This window comes from Erythranthe guttata, chromosome 2, assembly GCF_056151865.1.
Source record: "Erythranthe guttata isolate IM_541 chromosome 2, IM_541, whole genome shotgun sequence".
NCBI classification, from domain to species: Eukaryota; Viridiplantae; Streptophyta; class Magnoliopsida; order Lamiales; family Phrymaceae; genus Erythranthe; species Erythranthe guttata.
Genome location: NC_142534.1, coordinates 15,078,990 through 15,106,902, shown reverse-complemented (window position 1 = coordinate 15,106,902; position 27,913 = coordinate 15,078,990). Strand labels below are relative to the sequence as shown.

The following is a 27,913-nucleotide window of genomic DNA, read 5'->3' as shown; positions in this document are numbered from 1 at the left end:
ATTGCTAATGTTAATGCTAATATAATCTAGATATGCTAATTATTGTGCTAATGCTAATTATGATTGTAATTCTAATATTATCCAAATCCTTATCGTATTCCTAATTCTATTCATAACACTAATAATAGTTCTAATAGTAATCCTAATCATAATCCTATTCCTAACACTAATCATAAGCCTATTAATTTTAATACTAATAATGCTAATGCTAATGTAAATTCTAATTCTAATCCCAATCCTAATGCTAATCATAATCCTACTACTAATGCATTTCACTAATTATCGTACTAAGCATAATCATAATCTTAATTATAATTCTAATACTAATATTAATCATAATCCTAATAGTATATATATTAATTCTAATTACAATTTGAATCCTATTTTTAGTAATAATACTAATATTAATTCAAAGAATCTTAATTATAATTCTAATTCTAATACTAATATTAATCACAAATTCTGATTTTGCAATAATTTTTTTTGCAATGATCTATTATTTAATATAAAAAAATAATTATATTCAATCTCAAACCTTTATATCAATTTTTTATGTGTGGTAGCTGAAGCATAAAAAAACACATATTAAATATATTAGAAATTAATATTTAATTATATTATCAAACTGACATTAAGATTAATTAAAATATTATAAGGGTATAAGCAAACGTTAAGACGTAAAAGAACAATAATCATTGTTAATAAGATAAATTATGAAAATCCTCCTGAACTTAGGCTAAATTACAGAAAACACCCCCACTTATCGGTGATTATACCAAAATTCCCCCTGATGTTTGTTTCTGTCTTACACGACCCCCTTATGGTATGTTTTTTTTACGGAATCTTTTTTATTCCATGTAATGTCCCAAAAAGTATGGAGTCTACCCTTGCAAATGTGACATTTCTTTTATCGCACTTTTTAAACTAAAAAATTACCCTCGGGGTGGTCATGGTAATAATAAAAATCTGTGAAAGTGTTATTTAAGAAGAATAAATATTTCGTGTAAAGTTCACTTGAGGGTAATTTTTGTCTTTAAAAAATACCATAAAGAAATGTCGTGTGTGCAGGGTATAATAAGCATTATTGGAATATTCCACGTAATAAAAAAATTCCTTGAAAAATCATACCATAAGGGGGTCGATGTAAGACGTAAACAAACATTAGGGGAATTATTAATATAAACTATTTACGTCAAGAGCACTTCTAGTGGGATTATTAAATGAGCTATCAAAATATTTAACCACCATTTTTATACTCCAAAATAGTAATTTTTAATTCTAATAGAGTTATGAAATGAGGTATTTTGATCTTTCATCTTTTAGAATGTAAAAATACATTATGCAATCATGCATAATAAATAACATGTGGCAATTAGATATATTTAATTAACAACTATTTAATACCTATGGTTGGAACAAATACATTTAGATAAATATCAAAATAAAATATTAAATAACACATAAATATTTGCAAACCCAGTTTGATACTTTTGGGTTGGAGTTGCTGTAGATATTTACTTAATTATATTTATTAGAGTTATAATGAAATACTTATTAATAGAATACAATATATAGTGTATACGATCATTATACATTTTGAACAAAACAATTGATATTCTTAATGTTAGCCATTAAATAAAGTGGATAAACAAATTTAACTCCAAAGATTTAGAATTATTATATTTTCAAATATATAAAATCAATTCGTTTTTTTATGATTTGATTAAACTAAACTTAGGTTATTCAATTTATTAGTATAATCATGATAAAATTTGTATTTTAATTAGTATATAATTTAAAAAGTTAAATCAATCGTAAAATTTATTGTCACTGGATTCAATGAAGAAAAAATAATTATTTAAGTAATAACATGAAACTCATGTAGTATAATTTTCAATATGGTAAATAATTGGGAGTACATTACTCTACACCAATGTTTTGAAAACCGGACCGGACCGGCCGGTCCGACCGGTCCAACCGCGAATTGCCGCCATGTCCGGTCCGGTTAGATGTTAAAACTCACAAAGCTCAAAAAACCGGGTCAATCACCAAAAATCCGGTTCAACCGGTAAGAACCGGTTAACCCGAAAACCGGTTTTTAGCTCAAAAAAAATGGCATCGTCGGATCTACGTAGTGGGTTACTGAATCTTGTCGAAAAAGGTTGCTGGTGAACGGATCTGGGTAGTATGTGACCCAATCCAAGTGATAGCTGCCATGGCTATCCACCAAAGAAAAGAAAACGAAGAAGGTGAAAGTGAAAATGAAAAAAAAAATGAAGAAAAAAGTGGAGAAAATAAAGTAATGTTTGGATGGAAATGGGAAGAATTAAGAACAGACAAGGAGGAAGAGAAGGAAAGAAGGAAGGAAGAAGAGAATGGGATGGGGATTGGGGACTGTGCGTGAAAACGAGAGGAGGAAGAAAGAAGAAAGAAGTAAGAAGAAAGAAGGGAGAGAGAGAAAGAGAGGAGAGAGAGAGGAGTGGAAGAAAATTAATAATTTTTTATTCTTTGTTTTATAAAATGATGTGAGTGGAATAAAGTATACGAATAATAAAATATATAATATATTATATTTGAGGTATTAAATAAATAAAATAATTATATATAAAAAAAATTGAATGAAACCCGGTTGGACCCCGGTTGGACCGGTCCAACCGTGACCCGGTAGCTTGACCGGGTCGATGTCCGGTCCGGTTTTCAAAACATTGCTCTACACATGGCATAACAAATAGTGTCAATTTTCGCAAGATAGTAAATTCAAACATGTATCTTTCTTTTTTACAGATAATATTAATATATAATATTAAATTAGTAAAAAAAAATACACATTCTCTAGTCATGTTCATGTAAAATGTATAATATCAAATAATTTATTTTGTAATGTTTTTTAATATAAATCTAATTTTATGAATTAAAATTAAAAAAATTCGTAACGTCACCAATCATGCATTATAATAAGGGAAGATTTTAACTCGAATTTGACTAAATTCAAATTAAATTAATTATAAACTGAAATTCAAAAATAAATTTATTTAGGGTTTCCAAGAAAGTTGATATAATTAGAGCATTTTATAAATGGTAGGATATAAATATATTAATAAAATAATTAAATATATTTAATTACCTCTAATTTTGGAAAATGATGACATGTTTTTTGATGGTTTATTTCCACCAATCAATTCACCACTTGGGATGAAATTGATGACATGTCATCAATTGAAATTGCCAAATATCAATCAATTAGCTATGGAATTCAACTTTTATATATTATATAGATTATATAGATTGAGTAACTATAATAGTCACTATATAAAAGGGAAGAAACCACCACCCTATTCATGCTTTTATATATAGTATAGATAGAATATAATGAAAGAATCTGCAGTTCAATCTAAGGTAAATTACGCCTACACAAGTTGATATATGATAAAATAACTTTAAGATCCCTGTAGTACTGGTAATTACAATTATCCCATGAAACATTGTTAGAGACTCTAACGGAATAATGAATTGGATAAGTTATTTCGTTAGGATTCTAACCGACTATTAGTTTCAGACAGTGATGGAGACAACATATAGCTAAGGGATGACATAGTGCTCCTGACATTTCTTAAATTCTTATTATTTTATATAGGATTTATAATGTTTTGTCTACATTAACGTCCACGCACGAAATAAATATAGTGCATATCCGTCCTCAAGGCACGAAATCTTGGTTCCGGTAATTGTTTTCAGGGGTGTGGTTGTTATTACTAATACCACAAGGACCTTAAAGTTACTTTAGCATAAATCTATATTCTGCTGTAGTGTATATAAATTCTTGTACCATGTCCATCAAACAAGAGATGTAAATCATACTAAAAAATTATTAATTTATTTATTTTCGTTTTAATCGAAAAACAACCTATGGGATTTGGTGGTGGGGGATAAGCCCCAAATTAAACTTTGATTTGGTTGATTTAAATTCAAATTGTGTTGGAAAACATATGAGTAGAGATAAAATATTAAATTACAGGCGTTAAAATTTGCTATTTCTGAAATTTGATTCAAATGAGTATAAAATATAATTTTGTGATTTATTTTTATTATATATATGCAAACTGGATATAAAAACACAAATTATATATTTTAGGGGTAAATTATATAAAAACACAAATTATAGCTACATTCGTCTTGACGTTGGAACCGGCCTGGTAAGAGACTCCATCAATTTGTTGTGTTGTCAATTTTGTTGAATGTTTACCTCACCCAAAAGCTTAACCTGTTAATGAAATATATATATCATTTAATATTTATATCTTCAATACGCGCTCTCAAGTGCAGACGAATAATTAAATTTGAAGCCTTGCACTTGCAATATTTACAATGGGTGGTTGTGGGATTCGAACTCAAACAAGTCCCAATGCGGCTATTGTAGGGGTGGGAATAGGGGTGCAAGTTGGAACGGAAATTCCGATTTCCGCCAGTTCCGATCCGAAAAGTTCCGATTTTGGAACAACTTTTTTCATTCCGATTTCCGAAATTCCGATTTCCGATTTTTTTGGATTGTAATTGGAATTATATAAAAAAAATTGGAATTTCCGATTTCCGATCCGATTATTTCCGAAATTAATTCCGAAAAAATTCCGATTTTTTTCCGAAAAAAAACCGATTTTTTTGCAAAAAATACATCTTTGAATACATATATATATATATATATATATATATATATATATATATATATATATATATATATATATATATATATACTTATTTTACATTATTTAGTTGTATTTATTCTTTATGGGCCATGTCACCTAAAAAAAGCTCTAGTTTATTTTATGTAAAACCGTAGTTTTACGTTTTATTATTTCTTGTGCAAAGCCAAAGAGTTTATTTAATTTTTGCTAGAAGTTTTATTGGATATTATGATGTCGTTTATTTTTTGAATTGAAATTTAGTAGTTATTTTTATCGACGTGGATGTTTTTTATTTTTAGCAAATTATGAAATTTTCAGCGAAGTTTCGAAATTTTAATACTTATGTCATTTCCGAAAAATTTCCGAAATTCCGAAATTTCCGGGCCTTTTGGAATTTGAATGAATTTTTAGATTCCGAAAATTTTGGAATTGGAATTGGAATTGATTTTGTACTTCCGAATTTTTTTGGAAATATTCCGAAAGGCTAATTCCGATCCGATCCTTCCGACTTTCAGCCCTAGGTGGGAACAAGTCCCAATATATATATATATTTAATTTTTCTATTATTATTATAATATTTTATATTCTTATGAATTATTTAAGTAATATAGATTTGTTTCTATTTAAATACTAGAAATATTTATTATTATAGACTATTTACTATTTAGTTAATAATAATAATAATAATAAGAATAGGAATAATATATATATATATATATATATATATATATATATATATATATATATATATATATATATATATATAATATATGTATTAAAAAATATATATATAGAAGGCAGCTCGCGAGCCGGCTCGCGAGCTGTCGAACAACTAGATTTGGGCTCGAGCTCGAGATCGTCCGAAGCTCGAGCTCGAGCTCGAGTTTGAGCCTTTGTCGAGCCGGCTCGTTGAGTTCGCGAGCCGGTTCGGCTCGTTTACCACTCCTAGGTTATTGAAGATATTAATATTAATGATACATTTTACTAAGAGCTTAAGCTTTTGATTGAGAATGTCATTATTCAACATGATATAGAGTCAGGCCAAATGAAAAAGTCCAAAGTTCGAATTCCACAATGACTCATTTCAAATAGTTCACGTGCAGGCACCTTAAACTCTTGGTTGATGCGGTCATTCAACAACGGCTGCCTTATGCATTGAGCAAAGCTTAAAAAACAGCAATGTTGATCTCATCAGCTTCCGTACCTCTTCACTTTTTGCACCATCGCCGTTGCTGCCGTCAGCACTCTTGTTGCTTCAATGCCGAAGTCACACAATCCAGATGGCTCACAAAATTGCACTCACGACAAAAGTACACCCATGCTGAATCGTCCACCGGGTTCATACAAACATCGCACGTGCAAGTCACCTCCTGATTCGCCGAACCCACCGCCGACGATGATGAGTAGTACAGGCTCAAAGGGTGCTTGTGGTCCGAAATGGTCACCTTCTCCGGCCATAGGACGCAGTTTATGTGCAGATCGTATGAGCACGTAGCGCACGTGTAGGCGAACGCCTTGCCCTCCTTCATGCACGCGTTGCACGTGAACCCCTCGCTGTACGGTGGCTCCGTCACCAAGGTGAGCGGGTGCTCGAGGTGGGACTTGTGGGGTAACTCGCGGGGGGCGTCGAAGCACGTTTGGTGGAGGTTGAAACTGCACTGGGACTCGATGCAGCAGTAGGCGGCGCCAGTCAATTCCATCTCGCAAGCAGAGCAAACTTTGGCGTTCTCCGTTTCGATTTCCATCCCGTTGAGCACGTGTGGGTGGCTAAAATGCTTGATCAAGGTTGGTGCCGGTTTCAGTTCAGGCTTGGTGGGCTGAGGTGGCGGTGGATTTGTGGCGGGGGTGGCATTCACAACATTACTATAAATTGGCCCTTCAGGCTGCGGTGGTGGCGGCGGATTTGTGGCGGGGGTGGCGTTCCCAACAGTACTATAAATCGGCTCTGTAGGGTGCGGTGGTGGTGGCTTTGTGGCGGGTGTGGCGTTCACTACAGTACTATAAATCGGCTCTGTAGGCTGCGGTGGTGGTGGCGGATTTGTGGCGGGGGTGGCGTTCACTACAATACTATAAATCAGCTCTGTAGGCTGCGGTGGTGGTGGCGGATTTGTGGCCGGGGTGGCGTTCACCACAGTACTATAAATCAGCTCTGTAGGCTGCGGTGGTGGTGGCGGATTTGTGGTCGGGGTGGCGTTCACTACAGTACTATAAATCGGCCCTTCAAGCTGCGGTGGTGGCGGCGGATTTGTGGCGGGGGTGGCGTTCACTACAGTACTATAAATCGGCCCTTCAGGCTGCGGTGGTGGCGGTGGATTTGTGGCGGGGGTGGCGTTCACTACAGTACTATAAATCGGCCCAGTAGGCTGCGGTGGTGGCGGCGGATTTATGGCGTTCACTACAGTACTATAAATCGGCTCTGTAAGCTGCGGTGGAGGCGGATTTGTGGCGGGGGTGTCATTCACTACATTACTATAAATCGGCCCTATAGGCTGCGGTTGTGGCGGTGTATTTGTGGCGGGGGTGGCATTCACTACAGTACTATAAATCGGCCCAGTAGGATGCGGCGGATTAGCGGCGGGATTCCCCGGAGGAACGTAATTGTATGGGGGTGCAATATTTGGTGGTGGGTAAGCAGGAATTGGATTATTGTTGTGATTGGGTGGATATGCAGAATTTTGAGGAATCGGAATTGGTGGTGTAATTGGATTAGAAGGGGTAAAATTGGGATAAGGATGGTTTGGATTAGGGGGATAAACAGTATTTTGAGGAGGATATGTTGGATAAGCATTAGATTGGATTGAAGGAGGATAGATATTGAGATTATAATTATGTGCATGATTAGGATTAGGATTAGGATTAGGAACAAGGGAAGGGAATAAATGTGGATTGAGATTAGGAATGGGAATATTAAGAGCACAGTGGACATGAATATCGAATTCGCATTCGGAACAAGTGTAGGAGAATCCATCTCCACCAAGACTGCACGAATTGCAGAAAAAAGAACCGGAGGGGTAAGTAGGAGAAGGTACCAGTGTTAGAGGATGAAGGGGGTGAGACGGGTGCTTGAGAGATCGTTCAGAACGAAAACAGTGTTCGTGGAGGAAGTAGCTGCACTGCCAGCAAACGTAGACGTTGCCTGAGCCGGCAGATTTGCAGCCGGAGCAGTGAATTTCAGATCCTTGAACAACCTGATGGAAAACCATGCCGTGGTTGTGGCTGAAATGCCTCAACTCCATTCCTACTTTTCTCTTGGTTTTTCTGTTCAAGTTGAATGTGTTTTGCTGGGATCAAAATTTGATGTATACTATTTATTATTATTATTATTGTTTATTATTATTTTTTTTTTGTCAAACATTGTTAAGCAAATTGGATATAAAGTATGTGAATGCCAACATTACGAGATTCTTCACAAGGTGGGAGTTGAATCAGTCATCTCTCTAGACTATGTAATGAGCATTCACTTTAGAAATTATGAGTTGACTTTCATATAAATGCATATATCTTTCTGTCATTTTTTATTTTATTTAAATTTAAAATTTTGGCTTGTCTTACTTACGCATTTAGTTGACACGGCTAAGCTCATTTTAACTCGCAAACAATAATTTTGCAGAAATTTCTGCACTTCTGCAAGGTCTTCGGCTAGCAAGATATTGGGTATCTCCCAAGTTACGGTGGAAAGCGATTTCCTTTTAGTAATAAATGCGATTCGGACAAAACTTGTTACATGGAGGTTCGGGCTGCTTCCGGCAGTCACAAATTTGAGGGGTAATCTCTTTTTTTAATTAGTAGTGGAAAGTGCAAAATTTGAAATTTTCAAAGGGGGCGAAGTGCATTTTGTTCTTCAGTATATTATTAAGCAAGAATCAACAACATTTAATTACGACTCACAATCCTAAGATGGAAATTGGAACGAAATTTTGGAATTATACCAATTTCGAGACGATTTTTTTTTTTTTTGTTTTGTTTTAGGAATAACATTTCATCTCAATTACCAAAGTTCCAATTTTTGGGTTTTCCATTTCTTTAACGTGATTGCAATACACATAAGATTTCCAATACCGAACCGATTTCAATTCCAGAAACTTCCGATCATATTTATTCACAAATTACACTTATAATATAAATATTATTATATGTTTCCTGTATAAATATTGTTATATTATGTTATAGGTGACACAAAAAAAAAAAATATAGAATTTCCGAATTCCGATTCCGATCTGAAATGCTTTTGATTCTAGAACAAGTTTTATCATTACATTTTCTGAAAATGTAGATTCCCATTTTTTTCAAATTTTTTCGGAACGGAATTAAAATCTTCCCGAAAGTGTCACTTCGGATTCGACTCATCCGATTTTCACCCATACACAGTTCTACACTCAACTGATCAATAATATATAAAAAATATGCACACCCCAGATTTATATCGAACACGTCCACGATATTGATCAATTGCGACTGTACGCCCAAGAGATTTTACATCAAGTAAATAAAATTCAAATACTATCCAGAACGGCCTTTCTGCCTTGGGCTTCGAGCAAAAATTGAAGAACTGCAAATTTGAGCTCAGCTTCCGTGATCGTTACCTCTTCAGTTTTTGCCTCACCGCCGCCGCTGCTGCTGCCGGCGGTACTCTGCTGCTTCACCGCAGAAGTCACACACTCCAGATGTGTCCCAAAATTGCACTCACGGCACTGGTACAACCACGCCATCTCGTGCACCGGGTTCATACAAACATCGCACATGAAAGTCAACTCCTGATCGGCCGTGGCCGCCGCCGCCGCAGGTGACGAGTAGTACAGGGTCAGCGTGTGCTTGTGGTCCGAGCGGGTCACCTTCTCCGGCCACTGGACACAATCTATGTGCAGATCGTACGAGCACGCGGCGCATGTGTAGGTAAACGCCCTGCCCTCTTTCAGGCACGCGTTGCACGTGAACCCCTCGCTGTACGGCGGCTCCGCCAGCAAGGTGAGCGGGTGCTCGAGGTGGGACTTGTGGCGGATCTCTCTGGCGGAGTCGAAGCATGATTTGTGGAGGTTGAAACTGCATTGGGACTCGGTGCAGCAGTAGGCGGCACCGGTCAACTCGCACTCGCAAGCGGAGCACACTTTGGCATTCTTCTGCTCGATTTCCATGCCCTTGAGCACGTGTGGGTGGCTGAAATGCTTGATCATATTCGGTGCAGGTTTCGGTTCCGGCTTGGTGGGCTGAGGTGGCGGCGGATTTGTGGCAGGGGTGGCGTTCACTACAGTACTATAAATTGGCACTGTAGGCTGTGGTGGTGGCGCCGGAGGAACGTAATTGTACGGGGGTGCAGTATTTGGTTGTGGGTAAGGAGGAATTGGATCATTATTCTGATTGGGTGGGTATGCAGGATTTTGAGGAATTGGTGGTGTAATTGGATTAGGAGGGGTGAAATTGGGATAAGGGTTATTAATTGGATTAGGGGGAGAAACAGTGTTTTGAGGAGGATAAGTTGGATAAGCATTAGATTGGATTGGAGGAGGATAGATATTGGGATTATAATTCTGCGCAGGATTAGGATTAGGATTAGGATTAGGAACAGGGGAAGGGAATAAATGTGGATTGAGATTAGGATTAGGAATTTGAACATTAAGAGCACAATGGACATGAATATCGAATTCGCATTCGGAACAAGTGTAGGAGAATCCATCTCCACCAAGATTGCAAGAATTGCAGAAAAAAGATCCGGACGGATAAGTAGGAGAAGGAACCAAAGTAAGAGGATGAAGAGGGTGAGACGGGTGCTTGAGCGACCGTTCAGAACGAAAACAGTGCTCGTGGAGGAAGTAACTGCACTGCCAGCAAACATAGACGTTTCCTGAGCCGGCAGATTTGCAGCCGGAGCAATGAATTTCAGATCCTTGAACAACTTGGTGGTAAACTAGGCCGTGATTGTGGCTGAAATGCCTGAACTCCATTTCTCTCTTATTTGTTTTTTTTTCGTTTATTTCTATGTAAAGGGTACAACGTGAATTTGTGCTTGATATACACAATTTTTTGTCAAACACGTTAAGCAAGTTGGAATAAAGTATATGTGAATGCTTAGGGTGCCAACTGGCCGCATGTGGGATTCATCACAAGCTGGGAGTTGAACCGGTCGCCCCTCTTTAATGGCGTTGACTTGCAAAATTAAGAGTTGACTTGCTTTTAAATTCATATTTCTTTCTGACGTTTTTATTTGATCAGATTTTGTCTAGTGGTGGAATAATTTGTCATTTCATCGCCATTTAATTTGGAATTATGCAAAAATAAGAAGAAAAAAAAATGTAATTTGGTTGAAACTTTTGTCCTGTTAAAAAACCATTGACTTTATTGCGTGCTATCTCTCTCTCTCTATCAATTTATGAACAAATAAGGAGTAATTACAGTTTTGGTCCCTATATTATACATGTTTTTTATTTTGGTCCTTAAATGTTTTTTGCCATTAAATTGGTTCTCAAATAATCGGTTTTTTACACTTTCCGTCCACAGTTTGAATTTCCGTTAAGTTGGATGGCAAAATTCACATCCGTGGCACGCGAGAATGCACTTCGACTCCTTTTTACTTATATTATTTATTTAGCCCCAATATCATTTTTTTTTTGTTTACAATTTCGTCCACATAAATAAAATCTGAATAAATCTAATAAAAATGTGAAATAACATAAATACCCTAGGAGGATTTTTACCAATTTGTACGTTATATTTAATTTAGAAATATTATTTATTTATTTTCTTTTATATTTGTTTATCCAAAAAAAGTAATTAATATGGTTATACCACACTTTATTACATAGTTGTGTTTAATGTTATGAGTATTATTTATTTCTCTATTTTGTAATTATTAAAAATAAAATATATGTATAAAACAATTAAACATATATTGTAATTTTAAAAATATATTTTTAGTTGTTTGTATAATAAAATTGATTTTGCCAAAACTGTTACTGTCCCAACAAATAAGGAACATAATAGTGAGTTACAGGAAAAAATACAGTTTTTGTCCCTCAAGTTTGCACCGATTTCAAATTTGGTCCTCCATGTTTACGAAAAACACATTTGGTCTCTCATGTTTCAAAAATTCAATACTTTTAGTCTTTTCCATCATTTTACGGTTAGTAATAACGGAATCAAGCGTGTGTGCATCACTGCCATAACTGATGAACTAACGGTAAATTGACGAAAATGACCAAAAGTGTAAAATTATTGAAACATGATAGACTAAATATGTTTTTTTAAACATTAAAGACCAATTATGAAATCAATGCAACCTGGTAACCGTAATTTTCAGAGAGAGTTACATATCGAACCTCGAAATGCTGACTCTTTCAACAATCTTAAGAAGTCAAACCGCTTTTGATCACATATCATTCATGTATTAATTACAAAAATTAAAAAAAAAAAATCTATTCTCTACTATGTGTTATGTGGTAGTGAAATTAGAGGAGTTGTGATTGGTAAAGAAAAAAACTCCGTCAACTACAACTACAGTAATGGGGACAAGTTACCATCATTTCAGCCATCCACACCCATTAGAGATCATCATCTGCAATCAGCAAACCAAAGAGCTATCGCCTTCTTCTTCTTGTCCGGGATGCACTCTCAAGCCCTCGGGCGTAATCTACTCGTGCACAATCTGCGAATTCTTCCTCCACAAGAAATGCTTCGAAATGCCGAAGATGATTACCCACGTTGGCCATAAGGGCCATCCTTTCACCCTCCTGCCGGAACCCACGTACGCCACCGGCTCCTGCATATGCGATGCGTGCTGGGGGGTGGTAAATGGCTTCTCCTACCACTGCAGGCCGTGCCGAATGGATCTGCACTTGCTCTGCGCCGCCTTGCCGTTGACCATCACCCACGCCGCTCACGCGCATAAGCTCCATCTTGTTTACGGATCGCCTTACGTTAGCAAGAGTTTCGCCTGCGATATATGCAAGGCCGTTGGTCAAGATCACTGGCTTTACAGGTGCGGTTCTTGTGGGTTTGATGCTCATTTGGGGTGCGCCGCTGCCGGTGGTGTCTGACGGTGACGTTGGTGGTGGTGGAGGATGCGTTAGCTGCGGCGATGGCGGTTGTCTAGATTAATTTTCTACAATTTGTATTTGTGTGATTTTCTATGTGTTTTTTTCTTCTTCCTTTTTCCTTCTTGCGAAGATTTAATTTTGCTTTTCTACCATTGCTCATGTCAATAAAAAGATTATGCAGATTCAGGTATATTCGTTGTTAATTTATAAGTAATTTTATTGGCCAATTGCAGGATATATCATGCTCTCTTTCTCTTAGATATATGGATGTTCCTAAAACATATATAGATATATACAAGGTCGTTTTAGCATCGACTATCCCTGTATAATTTGTAGGACTATTTCACAAACACCCTTCATTGAATTTTGACTTCTTGATAAATTCATTTTTTTTAATTGATATTTGTTATAAATCCAATTAACTCTAATTATCCAAAATGCCCCTATTTACTATTACTGAAAATTACTATATTATATTATTGGGTAAATAGCATTAAACCACCTAAACTTTTTACGTTTTTGCGGATCACCACCTGAACAATTTTTTTTTGCAAGAGTTCACCTGTACTCAATTAATTGTGCCACTTTGCCGTTTTTTGCCCGTTTTGAGGTCATAATAACCGGTTCTGGACACACGCGCGTTGCACATGCGAAATCAAAGGGTATTGTTTGCTTTTTCATTTTTAAAATTGAATAAATGTAAAATAGAATAATTATTAAAAAAAAAAAAAACAAAAGGGTCTTCGTCTTGTTCCCAATCCCAGAAGAAGATCCACCACAACACCACATATACTGTACTGCTGCTACTTTATTTTTCCCTAATCATCACCATCATCAGACCAACAAAAAGAAAAACGTCGCCGTTTACCCGCCGGCAATCAGCCGTAATTTCACATAGATGAACTCATCAAGGCCAACGGCGTTGGCGGCGGCAGACCATATCCAACCCCCCCACCCTACTCATCTAACTCACAATTTTCATCAACCATTTCTCTCATGTTGCAGCCACTCACCCCGAGTAACCAGCCTCTTGCACAACCACCAAGCTCACCACCACCACCACATCTTCTTCAGATCCGCCGCCATCATGACTGAAATTGGACCTAAAATTAGGTCCAAAATGTTCATTTAATTTCCCCCTTTCCCCAATTCAAGTTATATGAACACTATTTTCTTTCGATTTCTTCCTCCGAACGACTAGATCTTCTTCCAACGAATGGAGGATTATAGGATCTTCTCACAATTGAGGCCGCCCCATGCCACGGCGGCGGTGAGCGGCGCTCGGCCGTGAGATCGGGTGTGCGCCGGTGGGCAGTGGGTGGTGAGATTGGTGCGACGGCAGTGGTCATCCTTGGAATTGCAGAGGCGAGAAAGTAATTATGTCGGTGGTTTGTTCGGATTTTTTGGGCCATGAGTTCAAAATACAGGGCTGAGTTGCTGGGAACAAGATGACGTTTTTCTTTTTCTTTTTTTACTTATTCTATTTAAGAAAATTTCATTTCAAAAAAGAAACATAAAATAAAATAAATAAATGAAAATTAACATTTATTCAATTTTAAAAATGAAAAAGCCAACAATACCCTTGGATTTCGCATGTGCAACGCGCGTGTGTCCAGAACCGGTCATTATGACCTGAAAACGGGCAAAAAACGGCAAAGTGGCACAATTAATTGAGTACAGGTGAACTCTTGCAAACAAAAATTGTTCAGGTGGTGATCCGCAAAAACGTAAAAAGTTTAGGTGGTTTAATGCTATTTACCCTATATTATTATGGAAAAATCAATCCATTTTTTGTCATATGCAAATCCCCCTATTCTCTCCCCCATCTCACACCATCCCTTATTATCTCTCATATCACATATCTCACATTAATTTTAGTTTATGCTTTCCCAATTTTTTTAAATTTTTAATTGTTTTTTGTTTACAATTTAAAACAAAAATTGTTTTTACTTTCTTCAGTTTTTTAAATGGTTTATATTTAAACAAAAATGAATTCCACTACATACTCATCGAAAACCACTATGAAATTAAAGTAAAAAGTTACTATAAAATAAGCATAATACACATTAATATTAACGTAATTCACTATTAAATTAGTGTAAACCACTGTTAAATTAGTGTAATTCATCACTATATGTTCATCGAAAATCACTATGTGTATAACAGTTATGTAACATGAAAACCACTATGTATAATAGCCATGTAAGCATGAAAACCACGCTATATAATTACAAATTCGCTTTCTTGCTCGGATAAACAACTACATAACGTTCAAGCAAAAAAAACATGTACATACATCTGAGCAAATACAAACGGCATATATATATATATATATATATATATATATATATATATATATATATATATATATATATATATATGTCTTCTTAAAGTGATAACACCCCATTGGCTGCACAGAGAGAGAATGGATGTCATTAAAACGGGTAACTAATTCCCTAATTATTAGCATCCTAAGAAAAGATATTATATATCTTTTAATATTAAAATTAAATATACATTATTTTTTTAATTACGGGTATAATAGTGATAATTAGGTGGTTTTAATTGGTAAAAAGTATTTTGGATTTATCTTTAAAATATAGAATAAAATTGGGCTCATTGTAATGACACTTGTGTAATTAGAGGGTTTTGTCAAATTTTCCCTAATTTCTAATTGTTACAAAAGTCCCTAAGTTAAAATAAGAGTAAAAAGCAGTTTGCCCCCTAAACTAATGGTTGATCTGCACTTTACCCCTCAAACAAAAAAAAAATGCACGTTTTTACCAGAACTCGTTAATTCGTTGCACGGTGCCCTCTAAACTCAATTTTCCAGCAATTTTAACCGGAATGTTAAAACATGTGCTTTGCACGTGAGATTTTGAGGAGTAAATTCATCCCTTCACTTGCATCTTTAATATTAAATTCAAATAAATATTAAAAAAAAAAAGAAGAAAAAAAGAAAAAGAATAAATAAATAAAGGAAAAAGAAGCTGTCATCCACACCCAACCTTCACTTATGTACAAGATAAGATTCATGAAGGGAAATTACGGTTTCATCCCTCAAGTTTGCACCGATTTCGTATTTGGCCCCCCATATTCACAAAAAGAATATTTGATCCCTCATGTTCCAATAATTTAACACTTTTGGTCCTTTTTCGTCAATTTATCGTTAGTTAAGGCAGTGATGTGCATCTGCTTGATTTCGTTAGTTTTAACGGGAAATTAACGGAAATGACTAAAAGTGTTGAATTTTTGAAATATAAGGGATCAAATACATTTTTTTGTGTGAACATGGGGGACCAAATGTGAATTTGGTGCAAACATGAGGGACAAAAATTGTATTTTTCCTGATTCATAAATTGTTTTTTAATTGAAAAAATTATGTATATATTACCGATCATGAAAACTGTATTTTGTATGTTATAATCCAGTCAATGAGGAGACTTGAGAGAAAGAATTAGAATTATATAGAGTAGAGTTACATAGAACGTGGATGTCTCAATTAACTTAGAATAAATTATTAAAACTACTAGGATCAAAAAGCCAAATAAAGAACTGATCTGCAAACCCTGATTGTTAATCAAACGACTCAAACAAATATAAAGAAAGCTGACTATTTCATCATATATCTCCAAAAGTCAACTCTTTCAATAATATGTACCTGATATATATATATATATATATATATATATATATATATATATATATATATATATATATATATATATATATATATATATATATATATATAAATGTTACTCATGAAGTAGTCTATTTTGTTAGACAACTAAATGAGTTAGATCACATATATGATATATCTACTTATGTTAAATATTTCTCCTTCTTAACTGCGTGTTCTGTGTGTGTGTTTTTTGAGAGATATGGGAAGAACTGTTGGAATTATTTCAATAATTATGTGGGCTCACATATGTGAAGTAAATGTGTATGGCTATCTAAAAGAAAGTCCAAATTAATTGTGATCTAATAAAGATTATTGGGTTGGACTTATGGGTATTCGACTATAATTATGGGCCTAATGTGTAGAGACAATTAGGGCTTAATTGTGATTTATTGATGGGGCTGAATCACAATTATAATATAACTGGACTCTACAGTTATATAAAGGGTCGTGGTCCCCAAACAAACGCAATCATTCCGTCTCTTCTAAAATCCATCGTTAGAGAGATAATTAAGGAACTGCGGATTCTTTGGAAGACCTGTCCCAAATCCGGTGGAGATTCGAAGATTCGATTACATGATGTAAAAATCCGGTGGAGATTCGAAGATTCGATTACATGATGTAAGGTACGCTTCCGTGTTTATGTTTAGGTTTAATTCTCGTTGATTCAAGCATGTTGGTTCTTGGGAATTCGTATGTATATACGATAAATTTTCTAACAAGTGGTATCAGAGCCACCATGTTTTGAATTATCGAGGATTTATGTTTTAATTCTCTTCGGTTAAGTATGATACGAAAGTTATGTTATGCTTATTTGATTTCTTGAATTCTGCGTTGATGTAAGGGTAAAGGAAATTTAGGGTTTTTTCTAATTCTTCCATGATATATTATTATGCGGATTCATCTTGGAGATTCATACTGCATAATTTAACGAAGTAGGAGGATTAATTGAAAGTCTGCAATTTGGAATTAAATTTAAGTTTCGTGAAATTAGTGGCTATAATCTGATTGATTTTGTTTTGAATTAAGTTCATTGTTTAATTTAATCAATTGAATTATGGTTCTTCGATTCAACCCTTGGGATGAACAATTATAAGGTTTAAAAGAACAAATCTGAAATTCCAAATCAACGTGAATTAACGACGGTGGCCGTCCGGTTTCTGGGCGCCGTCATCACATCACCACCAGTTTTGAAACCCCACCACCACTTGCCGCCGTGTGAACGCCACCACCATCATTGCTTTCATATTTCCCACAAACTACAGCCACCTAAGGGAAACGGGGAATGGGTTTTTGCAGTTTTCGCCTATCTCGCCATTCGGTTCTGGCGAGACGAGTGCGGCAACCCATCCCGATTCAGGGCAGCCAACGAGGCAGCCACACTCAGGACCATCTCCGTTCAGTTTTCGGTGGCGGAGGCGGCAGATCTGTGTACCTATGTCGTTCGCGACAATGGCGGCACAATTTGCTGAAAGTGCCTCGATTGGCGCCGCCGGTGGATTCTGGCGGCGTTTTTGCTCGTGGGTTGTATTTTTCCGGAGAAAATCAGGGTGGTGGAGCCAGATTAGGGAGATGAGATGGTGCCGGGCCTGGCGGCGTGTGGCTAGTTGAAGTTGTTGAAGAAGACAATTAGGGTTGTTTAATTAAGGTTTTCGAAATTGCTATTCAGTCCCCTAAATTTAAGTTATTCCTGATTTTGGGCCAGGGTCGATTTGAAATAATGAAAAATCTGTATTACAACCTCAAGCTTTCTAAAATTTCATTTTACTCCCCATTTTTTAAAGTCTCTCAAAACTGTGATATACATTCAGAAAATACATTTTTAACCCCCAAAATTAAGCATTTAAGAATCTCAGGTCCGTTTTGACTCAAATAATTTTCTTTCGAAATTTCAATTCAGCGCCTTAAGTTGAAAGATTTTCTGGTTTTGGGGCTAAGGCAATTTTTAAGGAATAAAAGTTAATTTAAGGTTTTGGGGCCGTTTAAAATATTTCAATTATTTTGAGGGACCGTACTAATATGTGAATTATTTTAAATTCATTTAAGGTTTTGTTTGGTCAATAAAGTGAAATTCATTTTGAATTTCAAATTCGGTTTTCTAAGGCTAATTTGGGGAATTTTCAGATGATAAAGTTTATGCCGTTTAGACTTAAATTATTAAGTAATTTTTAATAAGCTTATGATCCATTGTCATTTCATCGTTATTGAGTCAAAATATGGATAGTGGTTATTATTAACCAAATAAGGATTGACTTTTTTTCGATATTTGACTCAAGCCTTTTATTTAAGTCTAATTAAGTTTATTAATTTAGTTCCAATCCATATCAGGTTAAATTTATTGATTAAAATTTTATTTTGGCCACTAAATCTAAATAAGATTGAATTGTGAGCCCCACATCATCTTTAGCTCAAATTCAAAATAAAGATGGATTTGATGTTTTTAATTCATACTCATTTTTTATGAATAACCATATTACTGAGATTGATTCGAAAACAATACGGTGAGGCAACCTTAGTGTTGAATATAGACTGTTAGCGCTCAAGTGATGTCTTTAGAGCCTTAGCGTTCAACAACGACTTTAAATTTTTGAACAATTTTTGGGTACATCTAACGACTTGTTATTAAGTTTGTCTGACATTTAAAATAACTAATTGAAGCATGACGCAACCCTACGTGACCTCTCTGTGTAGATTAGTTAATTGAGAATGTCAAGATGTTTATGTGTATGTGAATTCATGCGAATTTTAACACTACCCTTACGGTAGGTTAATACTTGGCCGAACCACATATGCAACTGTGGTAATAAACATGTGATGATTCTTTGGCTCCATGTGAATAAAAGTTACATCCCTACAACAAGAGTGTCACTTACAATTAATATTAGTGTCCCTACGACTTGATATTAATGTTGTGCTAGGCATCTTGAGATGTATTCCATAGTTATTTAAAATTTTAAAGACAAACTTTGGATTATAATGTGAGCATATTGATTTTATTTACGTTCTCTATTTAATTGTTTTACCTGCTTACACATTATTTGCCTATTATTTATTATGGTGCATAGATCTTAATTTTTATTTTGGATAGAACAATAGAAGAACCTAGAGTATATCATCGTTCTAAATATAAAATTTAAAGATCATTAGGTGCATCTATTTTAAATAATTTTGGGGGCATAAGGTTTAATTAGGGGCTACGTACTAAAAAGTTCCTTAAAGATAGCAAGGATACGTTTTATTTTTAAAACGATAAAGTTGCAACAAATTAGATTTTGACATCTATTGCTTATAAAGAAAGGAACATAAATGAGCACATCAAGTAATAGTCTAATCTCATTTTCAGTTATAGCACTTCAGTTAGTGTGGTTTCACTGACTTGAAAGTGGATATGGTTTAATTTATTTTTCTCCGTGAACGGTCAATATAAGGTTTGTTGTAAAACTTAAAGAATAAAAATTTGACCGTACACACGAAGAATAAATAATTAAGGGGAAAAGACTAAGTGTTAATTTCACTAGTACACCTTAAGATAAATATTTATAATTGCAGTTTACATCTCAGGTACGTTGAATAACGTAATTATGCTTGTTTCTCACTTTAATATGTTCTAAAATATATTTTGACTTTGTACCTTGACACATTTAGTGAATAGATCCTGGGTTACACTATTCACGTAAGTGTGTATGTAAGGGTTATTTACATAAGCAATATTCAATTGATGTTGAAAGATACATCTATAAAGGTTATGTAAGATATTTGGGATTGAGACTATGAGGACTCCTAGGTTTTCTTTTGAATTATGAAATAGGCCTTTGGTACCGTCATTAGATGGATTTAAATTTTCTCTTGAACAAATTCGGTTAGCTTGTTCATTTGGAATATTAAGCTCGGTCTTTTTTATAATTCAAAATTTAACCTATAATTTAAGCAAAAGTCTCTTACAGTAAAATCTTGCATAAGCAATTTAAATGGTACAAAATTCAAGAATAGAACATTCAAAGACATTCAAAGAAGTATGATAAGTCATTCTTCTTCACTAAGGTATATTTAGGAGAAACATTAAGTGCTGTAATATATTATTTTTAAAAGGGGAAATTTAAAATCTTTTAAGGATGTTGAGTTTGAGGGGAGAAATTTAGATTAGAGACATTGTCTTTAAAGATGAATCAATTTGATTCGTAATACTGCTTTTGACAATATGCATGTTTTTATACTTGTCATTGTTTGAAAAGTAGATTTGGAGTTTTGATAAGACAATGTTGAACAATTACCCAAATCAAGTTTTGGTAATTGTCACTACAGAGAGCAAACTCAACAACCTTAAGAGAATAAGCCATTAAAGATGAGTTGGAATTTAGAATGACAATACATTAGGATCTTATCGAATTGCCATAAGGTGTGAATTTATTTGGTTACAAATAATTGAGACCAAATATAATTCAAATGGGCAATATTGAAAGATACATAGTACGTTAGTCATTAAAGATTTCACTCATATCGACTCTATTAAGAGATTTATGGACACAAGGAATATGTTTCTCAGATAGTAATATTTTTGGAACAATAAAATGCAACCATAAAATTTTAAAGATTTGAAGGATATTGATTGCAAACTAAAGTAGTCCATTAATGAAATTTAAAATTCTCGTTAATGATGTTACAATCATAAGCTAATTATCTCGTATGTACTTTGCGATGAATAAAGTTAATGATTGTACATACCCAAGGATCAGTGGGAGATAATCTCACAACAAAGGAGACTTGTTTAGTCTCATTTCAATGCCCAATAAATATTTGAAGTAAAAGAATGTACGCATTCGGTTAAGGTGTGCATAAAGTTAGGCAGATATTTGAATAACCCTATAAAGTGGATCATTTAGCAAAGCAGCCAAATGGGTTATACAGTAATTATAGGGAATGTAAGTTATATACATATGCTCATTTATCAAAATCATATATTTTGGGAGATCGTGTGGTTTATTCATGATTTTGATTTTTATGATGTGTATAAAGTAAAGATCCATTTTGGTTAATGTAGACCAAAGTGATTGAGCTATTTCGACATGGGTGTTAAGCAAACACTTTAAGCTCTTTTCACGATGGTTAAGAATTTATGGTAATTTTTTTTGGCATCTTATTTTGAATATACCTAGAAACACTTGTCATTAGGCTGCACATGTTGATTTGTATTAAAGTTATACGGTGACAATATTTAACAGCTATACTTTCGAACAACAACAAGAGCTTGTGAAAGTTCTTTGTTGTTAAAGGTACAAAGTGAACAGTACATAGAGCATATTAAGATAAACTCCACAATTGCGGATCCGCTTACTAAAGGATTAACACATGAGGTATTCATGAGCATTGCTCATGTAGGTGTTATATCATTTAAGGATATTTTGGTTCAGTGGGAGTTTGTACGTATGTGTACATATAAATACATTTTGGTAGCTCTATGATATGTTTGGACACAATTTTGTGTATTGGTTTTCTGCAGAAATAAAGCATTTGGCTACACTTTGTACAATTATGTAAGTGTTTGGTCTCAATAAAGTTTAAAGTAGGACCAGTTGGAAATAGGCATGTTAAGATCACATTAGTATGTAATTTCCATGCTACACACCATGATTTGATCTATGTCGTTTGGCTATATTGGTATATGTGATTACTGTTGGGTTTAGACACGATCAATGTGACGAAAGCCTCTTTAGTCCTATATTAGTATGGTCAATGGACGAGATTGTAAGGAATACCTTTTTTTTTTTATATGATAGCAATATTTGAGCTCATAAGGTATACACATTTATAAGATATATAGCATATGTGGCCCAAGTGGGAGATTGTTGGAATTATTTCAATAATTATGTGGGCTCACATATGTGAAGTAAATGTGTATGGCTATCTAAAAGAAAGTCCAAATTAATTGTGATCTAATAAAGATTATTGGGTTGGACTTATGGGTATTCGACTATAATTATGGGCCTAATGTGTAGAGACAATTAGGGCTTAATTGTGATTTATTGATGGGGCTGAATCACAATTATAATATAACTGGACTCTACAGTTATATAAAGGGTCGTGGTCCCCAAAGAAACGCAATCATTCCGTTTCTTCTAAAATCCATCGTTAGAGAGATAATTAAGGAACTGCGGATTCTTTGGAAGACCTGTCCCAAATCCGGTCCCAAATCCGGTGAAGATTCGAAGATTCGATTACATGATGTAAGGTACGCTTCCGTGTTTATGTTTAGGTTTAATTCTCGTTGATTCAAGCATGTTGGTTCTTGGGAATTCGTATGTATATACGATAAATTTTCTAACAAGAACAACCTCGGAACCCCAGAAAGAAACCCCAACTGCAGTAACCCACATTGGCCATCCACACCCATTGATCCACATCACCACCGATCATCAACACAAAACTACCCGAAATATATCATCCTATTCTTCTTGTTCGGGGTGCAATCTCAATATTTTCGGAACAAATTTCTACGCATGCACAGACTGCAAATTCTTCCTCCACAAGAAATGCTTCGACATGCCGAAAAAAATCGAACACCCTTTCGACAAGGACCACGCTTTAAGCCTCGTGCCGGGGCCTGCCTACTCCACCGGCAACTTCAACTGCGACGCTTGCTTTGAAAAGGGCAAGGGTTTCTCCTACAACTGTGACCCTTGCGGTATTGATCTGCACATACTCTGCGCAATCATGCCCTTGTGCGTCACAAATGCCACATGTCACCCACACAAGCTCGACCTCACTTTTGGATCTCCCTTCCTTACAAAACGCTTTAGCTGCAATGTTTGCAGGAAACTCGGTGGGGACCACTGGCTTTATCGATGCGGCTTATGTGGATTTGATGCTCATCTCAAGTGCGTCATGAGTTTTCAGTCTAAAGATTATTTGGATCCACGAGAGGTGGCAACGTTCTCTAAATGGGCTCCCGCAACACCGCCTCCCGTTGTGGCCGCGCTACCTCTTATGGTGGCGCCACCGCCTTTAGTTGAGAAGACGCCGTCTTCTATGGTAGCGGCGCCGCCTCCGAATGTGGTGACGCCGCCTCCCATTGTGGCGGTAATGCCTCCCATTGTGGCAATGCCGCCTGATCTGACTCAGAAGTTGCGGCCGCGTCCTGTGATGGAAAGTGTGCCTTGTGTTTTACCAGTGGAGGTCTCTAGTGTGCCTTCTACTAGGGTCGGTAATGGATACAATAATGATTTGGCACTTTTCGCCATTCAACAAATGATTACCAACAATAGTAAGGCCATAACTCAGGCAATACTTTCAGCAGGAGATTCTGGAGATATCAGGGGATTTCATCTGCTGATCGAGTTGATATATGCCATTAGCAGCAACAGTGGCACTAGTGGTGGAGGCAGCCAAGACTCTTTGCACACAACAAAGAACAATGGTGGTGGCGGTGACGGCAAAGACTCTTTGCATAAGGTAATTGACTGTGGTGGTGATGGAGGTGGACCAGGTCATGCTTTGCACACAGTAATTGAGGATAGTGGTGGTGTTGGTGGTCAAAAATCTCTACACGCGGCCAATGACGGCGGTGGTGGTCAAGAATCTTCGTAGGAGGTAATTGACGATGGTTGTGATGCCGGCGGCGGTCGAGACTCTCTGCCTGCTATCAAGATCGACGGTGGTGGTAGTGGTGATCAAGAATCTTTGCAGGCAGTAGTGCGCGAACATAGTGGTGGCCATGACTTTTTGCAGACGGTAATGGAAATTGGTGGTGGTGGTGGTGGTGATAATTTCCCTGAAAAAATAACTCACCCTTTTGACGGAAAACATGTTTTAACTGTTAAAAGTTAATTTGTAATCTTAAAAATTAATATTTTAGATTTATCTAGAATAACACGTTTCATCTTCCATCATTAATGTGGAGAATTCTCTGGAGACTTATCTCCTTCTTAAATACTCCATGTACTAGTATTTTGGGACATCAAGAAAAATAATTAAAGAGCAGCAGCTCAATTGTTCCCCAAAAAAATCCACTCTTGTTTGTTCATCTTCTTTGTCTTCTTTATCATCAATATTCTTCCATATCAAAGGGCAAATCCATTTTATCGATCTTCCGCTGTGCCAACAAATTTGGCATCAGAGCCACTTTGTGGTTCCTATTAATCTTAAAAAAAACAAGAAATGGCTGGAAATTCAGTCACCACCATGTTCAAATATTCCCCAAGTGAAGTACCAATCTTTGAGGGAAAACATTACGATTATTGGAGTAGCGAAATGAGGGATTTTTTCATCTCCCATGATCTTTGGGATGTGATTGAGATGGACTATGAAGAACCACCAGAAAACGCAACCTCCGCAACCTGGACAAAAGAGAAGCAACAAGAGTACAAAGAAAATCAGAAGAAAGATTGCACGGCACTTCGATACATTAAGCAAGGAGTAAGCAAATCAATCTACCCTCGCATCTTCAACAAAAGAAAAACAAAAGATGCTTGGAGTGTCTTGCAGAAAGAGTTTCGAGGAAATGACAAAGTCGTCTCCATAAGACTGCAATCTTTATGGAGAAATTTTGATAATTTATCGATGAGAGAAAGTGAAAAAATTTCAGATTTTTTCACGCGAGTCTCCGAAATTGTGAATCATATTGAAAGCCTCGGCGACACCATCCAAGATAAGAAAGTAATCGAGAAGATTCTTAGAAGTCTACCGGCCAGATTCGACCATTGTGTAGCAGCCATCGAAGAGTCGAAAGATCTGTCAAAGATGACAATGCATGAATTAATGAGTTCGTTGCAAGCCCACGAACAAAGGATTAATCGGTCGGCAAATCAGCCCGTCGAGCAAGCTTTTCAATCAAAAGTCGTCATTTCTCGAAAACCAGGTAACACATCGCAGCAAAGAAAGTACTCGTTTCACAAGAATCAATTTGGACGAGGACGACAGGGAAATGAACTACCAAAGGGGAAGTTCAAAGAGCAGCCGCAAAGATCGGGTGATGGACCTTTCTGCATTATTTGCAACAAAACGAATCATAACTCAAGAGATTGTCGATTCAAGTGCGAGAGATGTAAAATCCCCAATCATTCACAAAGGGATTGTTGGTTTCAAAAGAATAACTCTACGGAAGCAAATTTTATCAAAGAAGAGAGTGATGAAAAACTCTTTTATACGTGCTTGAATGCCGAACATGAGTCGTTAGAGGTTTGGTATCTCGATAGTGGTTGTAGCAACCACATGACGGGGAATCGAAACCATTTTGAGCAGCTTGACGCTAACTTCGCCTCTCAAGTGAAACTTGGCGACGGAAAAATGAGTAGTGTTCAAGGAAAGGGAACCATTTATGTCTACAACAAGGGAGGTACGAAAAAGCTTATTCATGATGTTCTTTACGTACCTAATTTAACGCATAACCTTCTAAGCGTTGGTCAGCTAATGCGAAATGGATATTCCATTTCCTTTGATGATGACAAGGGAGTAATATTTGACAAGAAAAAGAATATGATTGTGGCCGAAGTCTATATGACTGAAAATAAAGTCTTTCCTCTCATAATGCCATCTAATCCTGAATTTGCGTTGAAAACCGAGCAAGTTCGTGATTCTTATCTTTGGCATTTGAGATACGGACATTTGAATATGAAAGGGCTGCATATTTTGAAGCAAAAGAAAATGGTTATCGGGCTCCCGGATATCAAAGGAGAAGACAAAAGTATGTGAAGGCTGCGTATTTGGAAAAATACACCGGTTACCTTTTCCGAAAACCTCTTGGCGTGCTAAAGCTTCTCTTGAATTGGTTCACTCGGATATCTGTGGTCCTGTTCGCACCCCAACTTTCAACCAAAAAAGGTATTTCATTCTTTTTATTGATGATTTTAGTAGAATGATGTGGGTGTATTTTTTGCAAGAAAAATCGGAAGCTTTTTCGGTTTTTCTCCACTTCAAAGCAATGGCAGAGAGGCAAAGTGGACATCAAATGAAGACTCTCCGGACTGATCGTGGGGGAGAATTTATTTATTCTCCATTTTTGAACCATTGCAAAGAAAATGGCATTACGAGGCTGCTCACTGTAAGTCGTAGCCCGCAGCAAAATGGAGTGGCCGAACGGAAAAATCGTACGGTTGTCGAGATGGCGAGGAGCATGTTAACATTCAAAGGCCTAAATAATTTATGGGCAGAGGCTGTCAACACTGCCGTTTATATCTTGAACAGGTCTCCAACAAAAGCCGTTCGAAACCGCACTCCGTTTGAAGCGTGGAACAAAAGGAAACCAGTTGTTGATAACTTGAGAATTTTTGGCAGCATCGCCTATGCCCATATACCAGTTGTACATCGAGAAAAGTTCGACAAGAAGGGAAGAAAGTATCTGTTTATTGGCTATAGCGATGAGTCGAAGGGATACATACTTCTAAATCCCGATTCGAATCAACTTGTGGTTTCGAGAGATGTTATCTTTGACGAAAGTACAACCTGGGAGTGGAATGTTGAATCGAATAAACAACGAGCTGAAAATTCTGATTTTGTGGAACCATTATCAACTCGAGGTGCTGATTCTTCTCCGCAAAATTCACAAGAAAATGCAACTCCATATTCACCAAGCACTCCTCAAAGGGAATCAGGCCCTAGTCAAATAATCGAGGAAGGCTCAGACTCTGAAAATCAAGTGAGAAAAGTTCGATTGTTAAAGGATATTTATGATTCTTGTGACATTGCTTTTTTCAGTTGCGAGCCACAAAGCTTTGAAGAGGCAGCAAGGGAAAATGTTTGGATTAAAGCATTGGGTGAAGAAATGAGTGTTATTGAAAAGAATAAAACGTGGGAGCTCGTAGACTTGCCGAGCAACAAAGAAGTCATTGGTTTGAAATGGATCTTCAAGACCAAGTACAATGAAGATGGCTCCGTACAAAAGCATAAGGCGCGGTTGGTGGCCAAAGGGTACTCTCAACAGCCCGGTCTCGATTTCAATGAGACTTTCGCTCCGGTGGCTCGAATGGAGACAATAAGGACTGCTCTTGCAATTGCAGCTCACTTTGAATTACAAGTGTACCAGCTTGACGTCAAATCAGCCTTCTTGAATGGAGAATTGCAAGAAGAGGTTTACGTCGAACAACCACAAGGATTCGCCGTAAAAGGGAAGGAAGACAAAGTTTATCGCCTTCGAAAAGCATTATACGGGCTGAAGCAGGCTCCACGAGCGTGGAATAGCAAAATCGGCGGATACTTTTGTCAAGCCGGTTTTCAAAAGAGCCCAAATGAACCTTCGCTTTATGTAAAAAAGGAAGGTATGGATTTTCTTGTTATTTGTCTTTATGTTGATGATTTGATATATTTTGGATCTAATGAAAATATGGTGCGAGTGTTTAAGAAAAACATGATGAGCGAATTTGAGATGACGGATTTGGGAATGATGAAGTATTTTTTGGGAATCCAAGTTAAGCAAAGCAAGGGACAAATTTTTCTTTCGCAAGAAAAATATGTCGAAGATTTGTTGAAAAGGTTTCATATGGAAAAATGCAAACCAGTAGCTACGCCTATGGTTATAAATGAAAAGCTACAACAACTTG

General features: G+C 36.2%; 3 protein-coding genes across 3 annotated transcripts; 1 reads left to right on the top strand and 2 right to left on the bottom strand.

Annotated features, from left to right (window-relative positions):
- Positions 1 to 5,664: 5,664 nt before the first annotated feature.
- LOC105969424 (uncharacterized) lies at positions 5,665 to 7,999 on the bottom strand. The gene has a single exon (XM_088812584.1). It carries the CDS (start codon positions 7,913 to 7,915, stop codon positions 5,918 to 5,920), a length of 1,998 nt encoding a protein of 665 aa, XP_088668710.1. The 5' UTR covers positions 7,916 to 7,999; the 3' UTR covers positions 5,665 to 5,917.
- A 1,054-nt stretch (positions 8,000 to 9,053) lies between these two features.
- On the bottom strand, positions 9,054 to 10,959 carry LOC148772436 (uncharacterized). The gene has a single exon (XM_088812567.1). The coding sequence runs from the start codon at positions 10,616 to 10,618 to the stop codon at positions 9,173 to 9,175; it is 1,446 nt and encodes a 481-aa protein (XP_088668693.1). The 5' UTR covers positions 10,619 to 10,959; the 3' UTR covers positions 9,054 to 9,172.
- A 1,213-nt stretch (positions 10,960 to 12,172) lies between these two features.
- On the top strand, positions 12,173 to 12,706 carry LOC105969466 (protein VACUOLELESS GAMETOPHYTES). The gene has a single exon (XM_012994217.2). The coding sequence runs from the start codon at positions 12,173 to 12,175 to the stop codon at positions 12,704 to 12,706; it is 534 nt and encodes a 177-aa protein (XP_012849671.2).
- Positions 12,707 to 27,913: the final 15,207 nt, after the last annotated feature.

What these genes read in the sequence shown, in the direction of transcription:
- LOC105969424 (XM_088812584.1), bottom strand. Translation starts at nt 7,915, where the DNA reads ATGGAGTTGAGGCATTTCAGCCACAACCACGGCATGGTTTTCCATCAG.
- LOC148772436 (XM_088812567.1), bottom strand. Translation starts at nt 10,618, where the DNA reads ATGGAGTTCAGGCATTTCAGCCACAATCACGGCCTAGTTTACCACCAA.
- LOC105969466 (XM_012994217.2), top strand. Translation starts at nt 12,173, where the DNA reads ATGGGGACAAGTTACCATCATTTCAGCCATCCACACCCATTAGAGATC.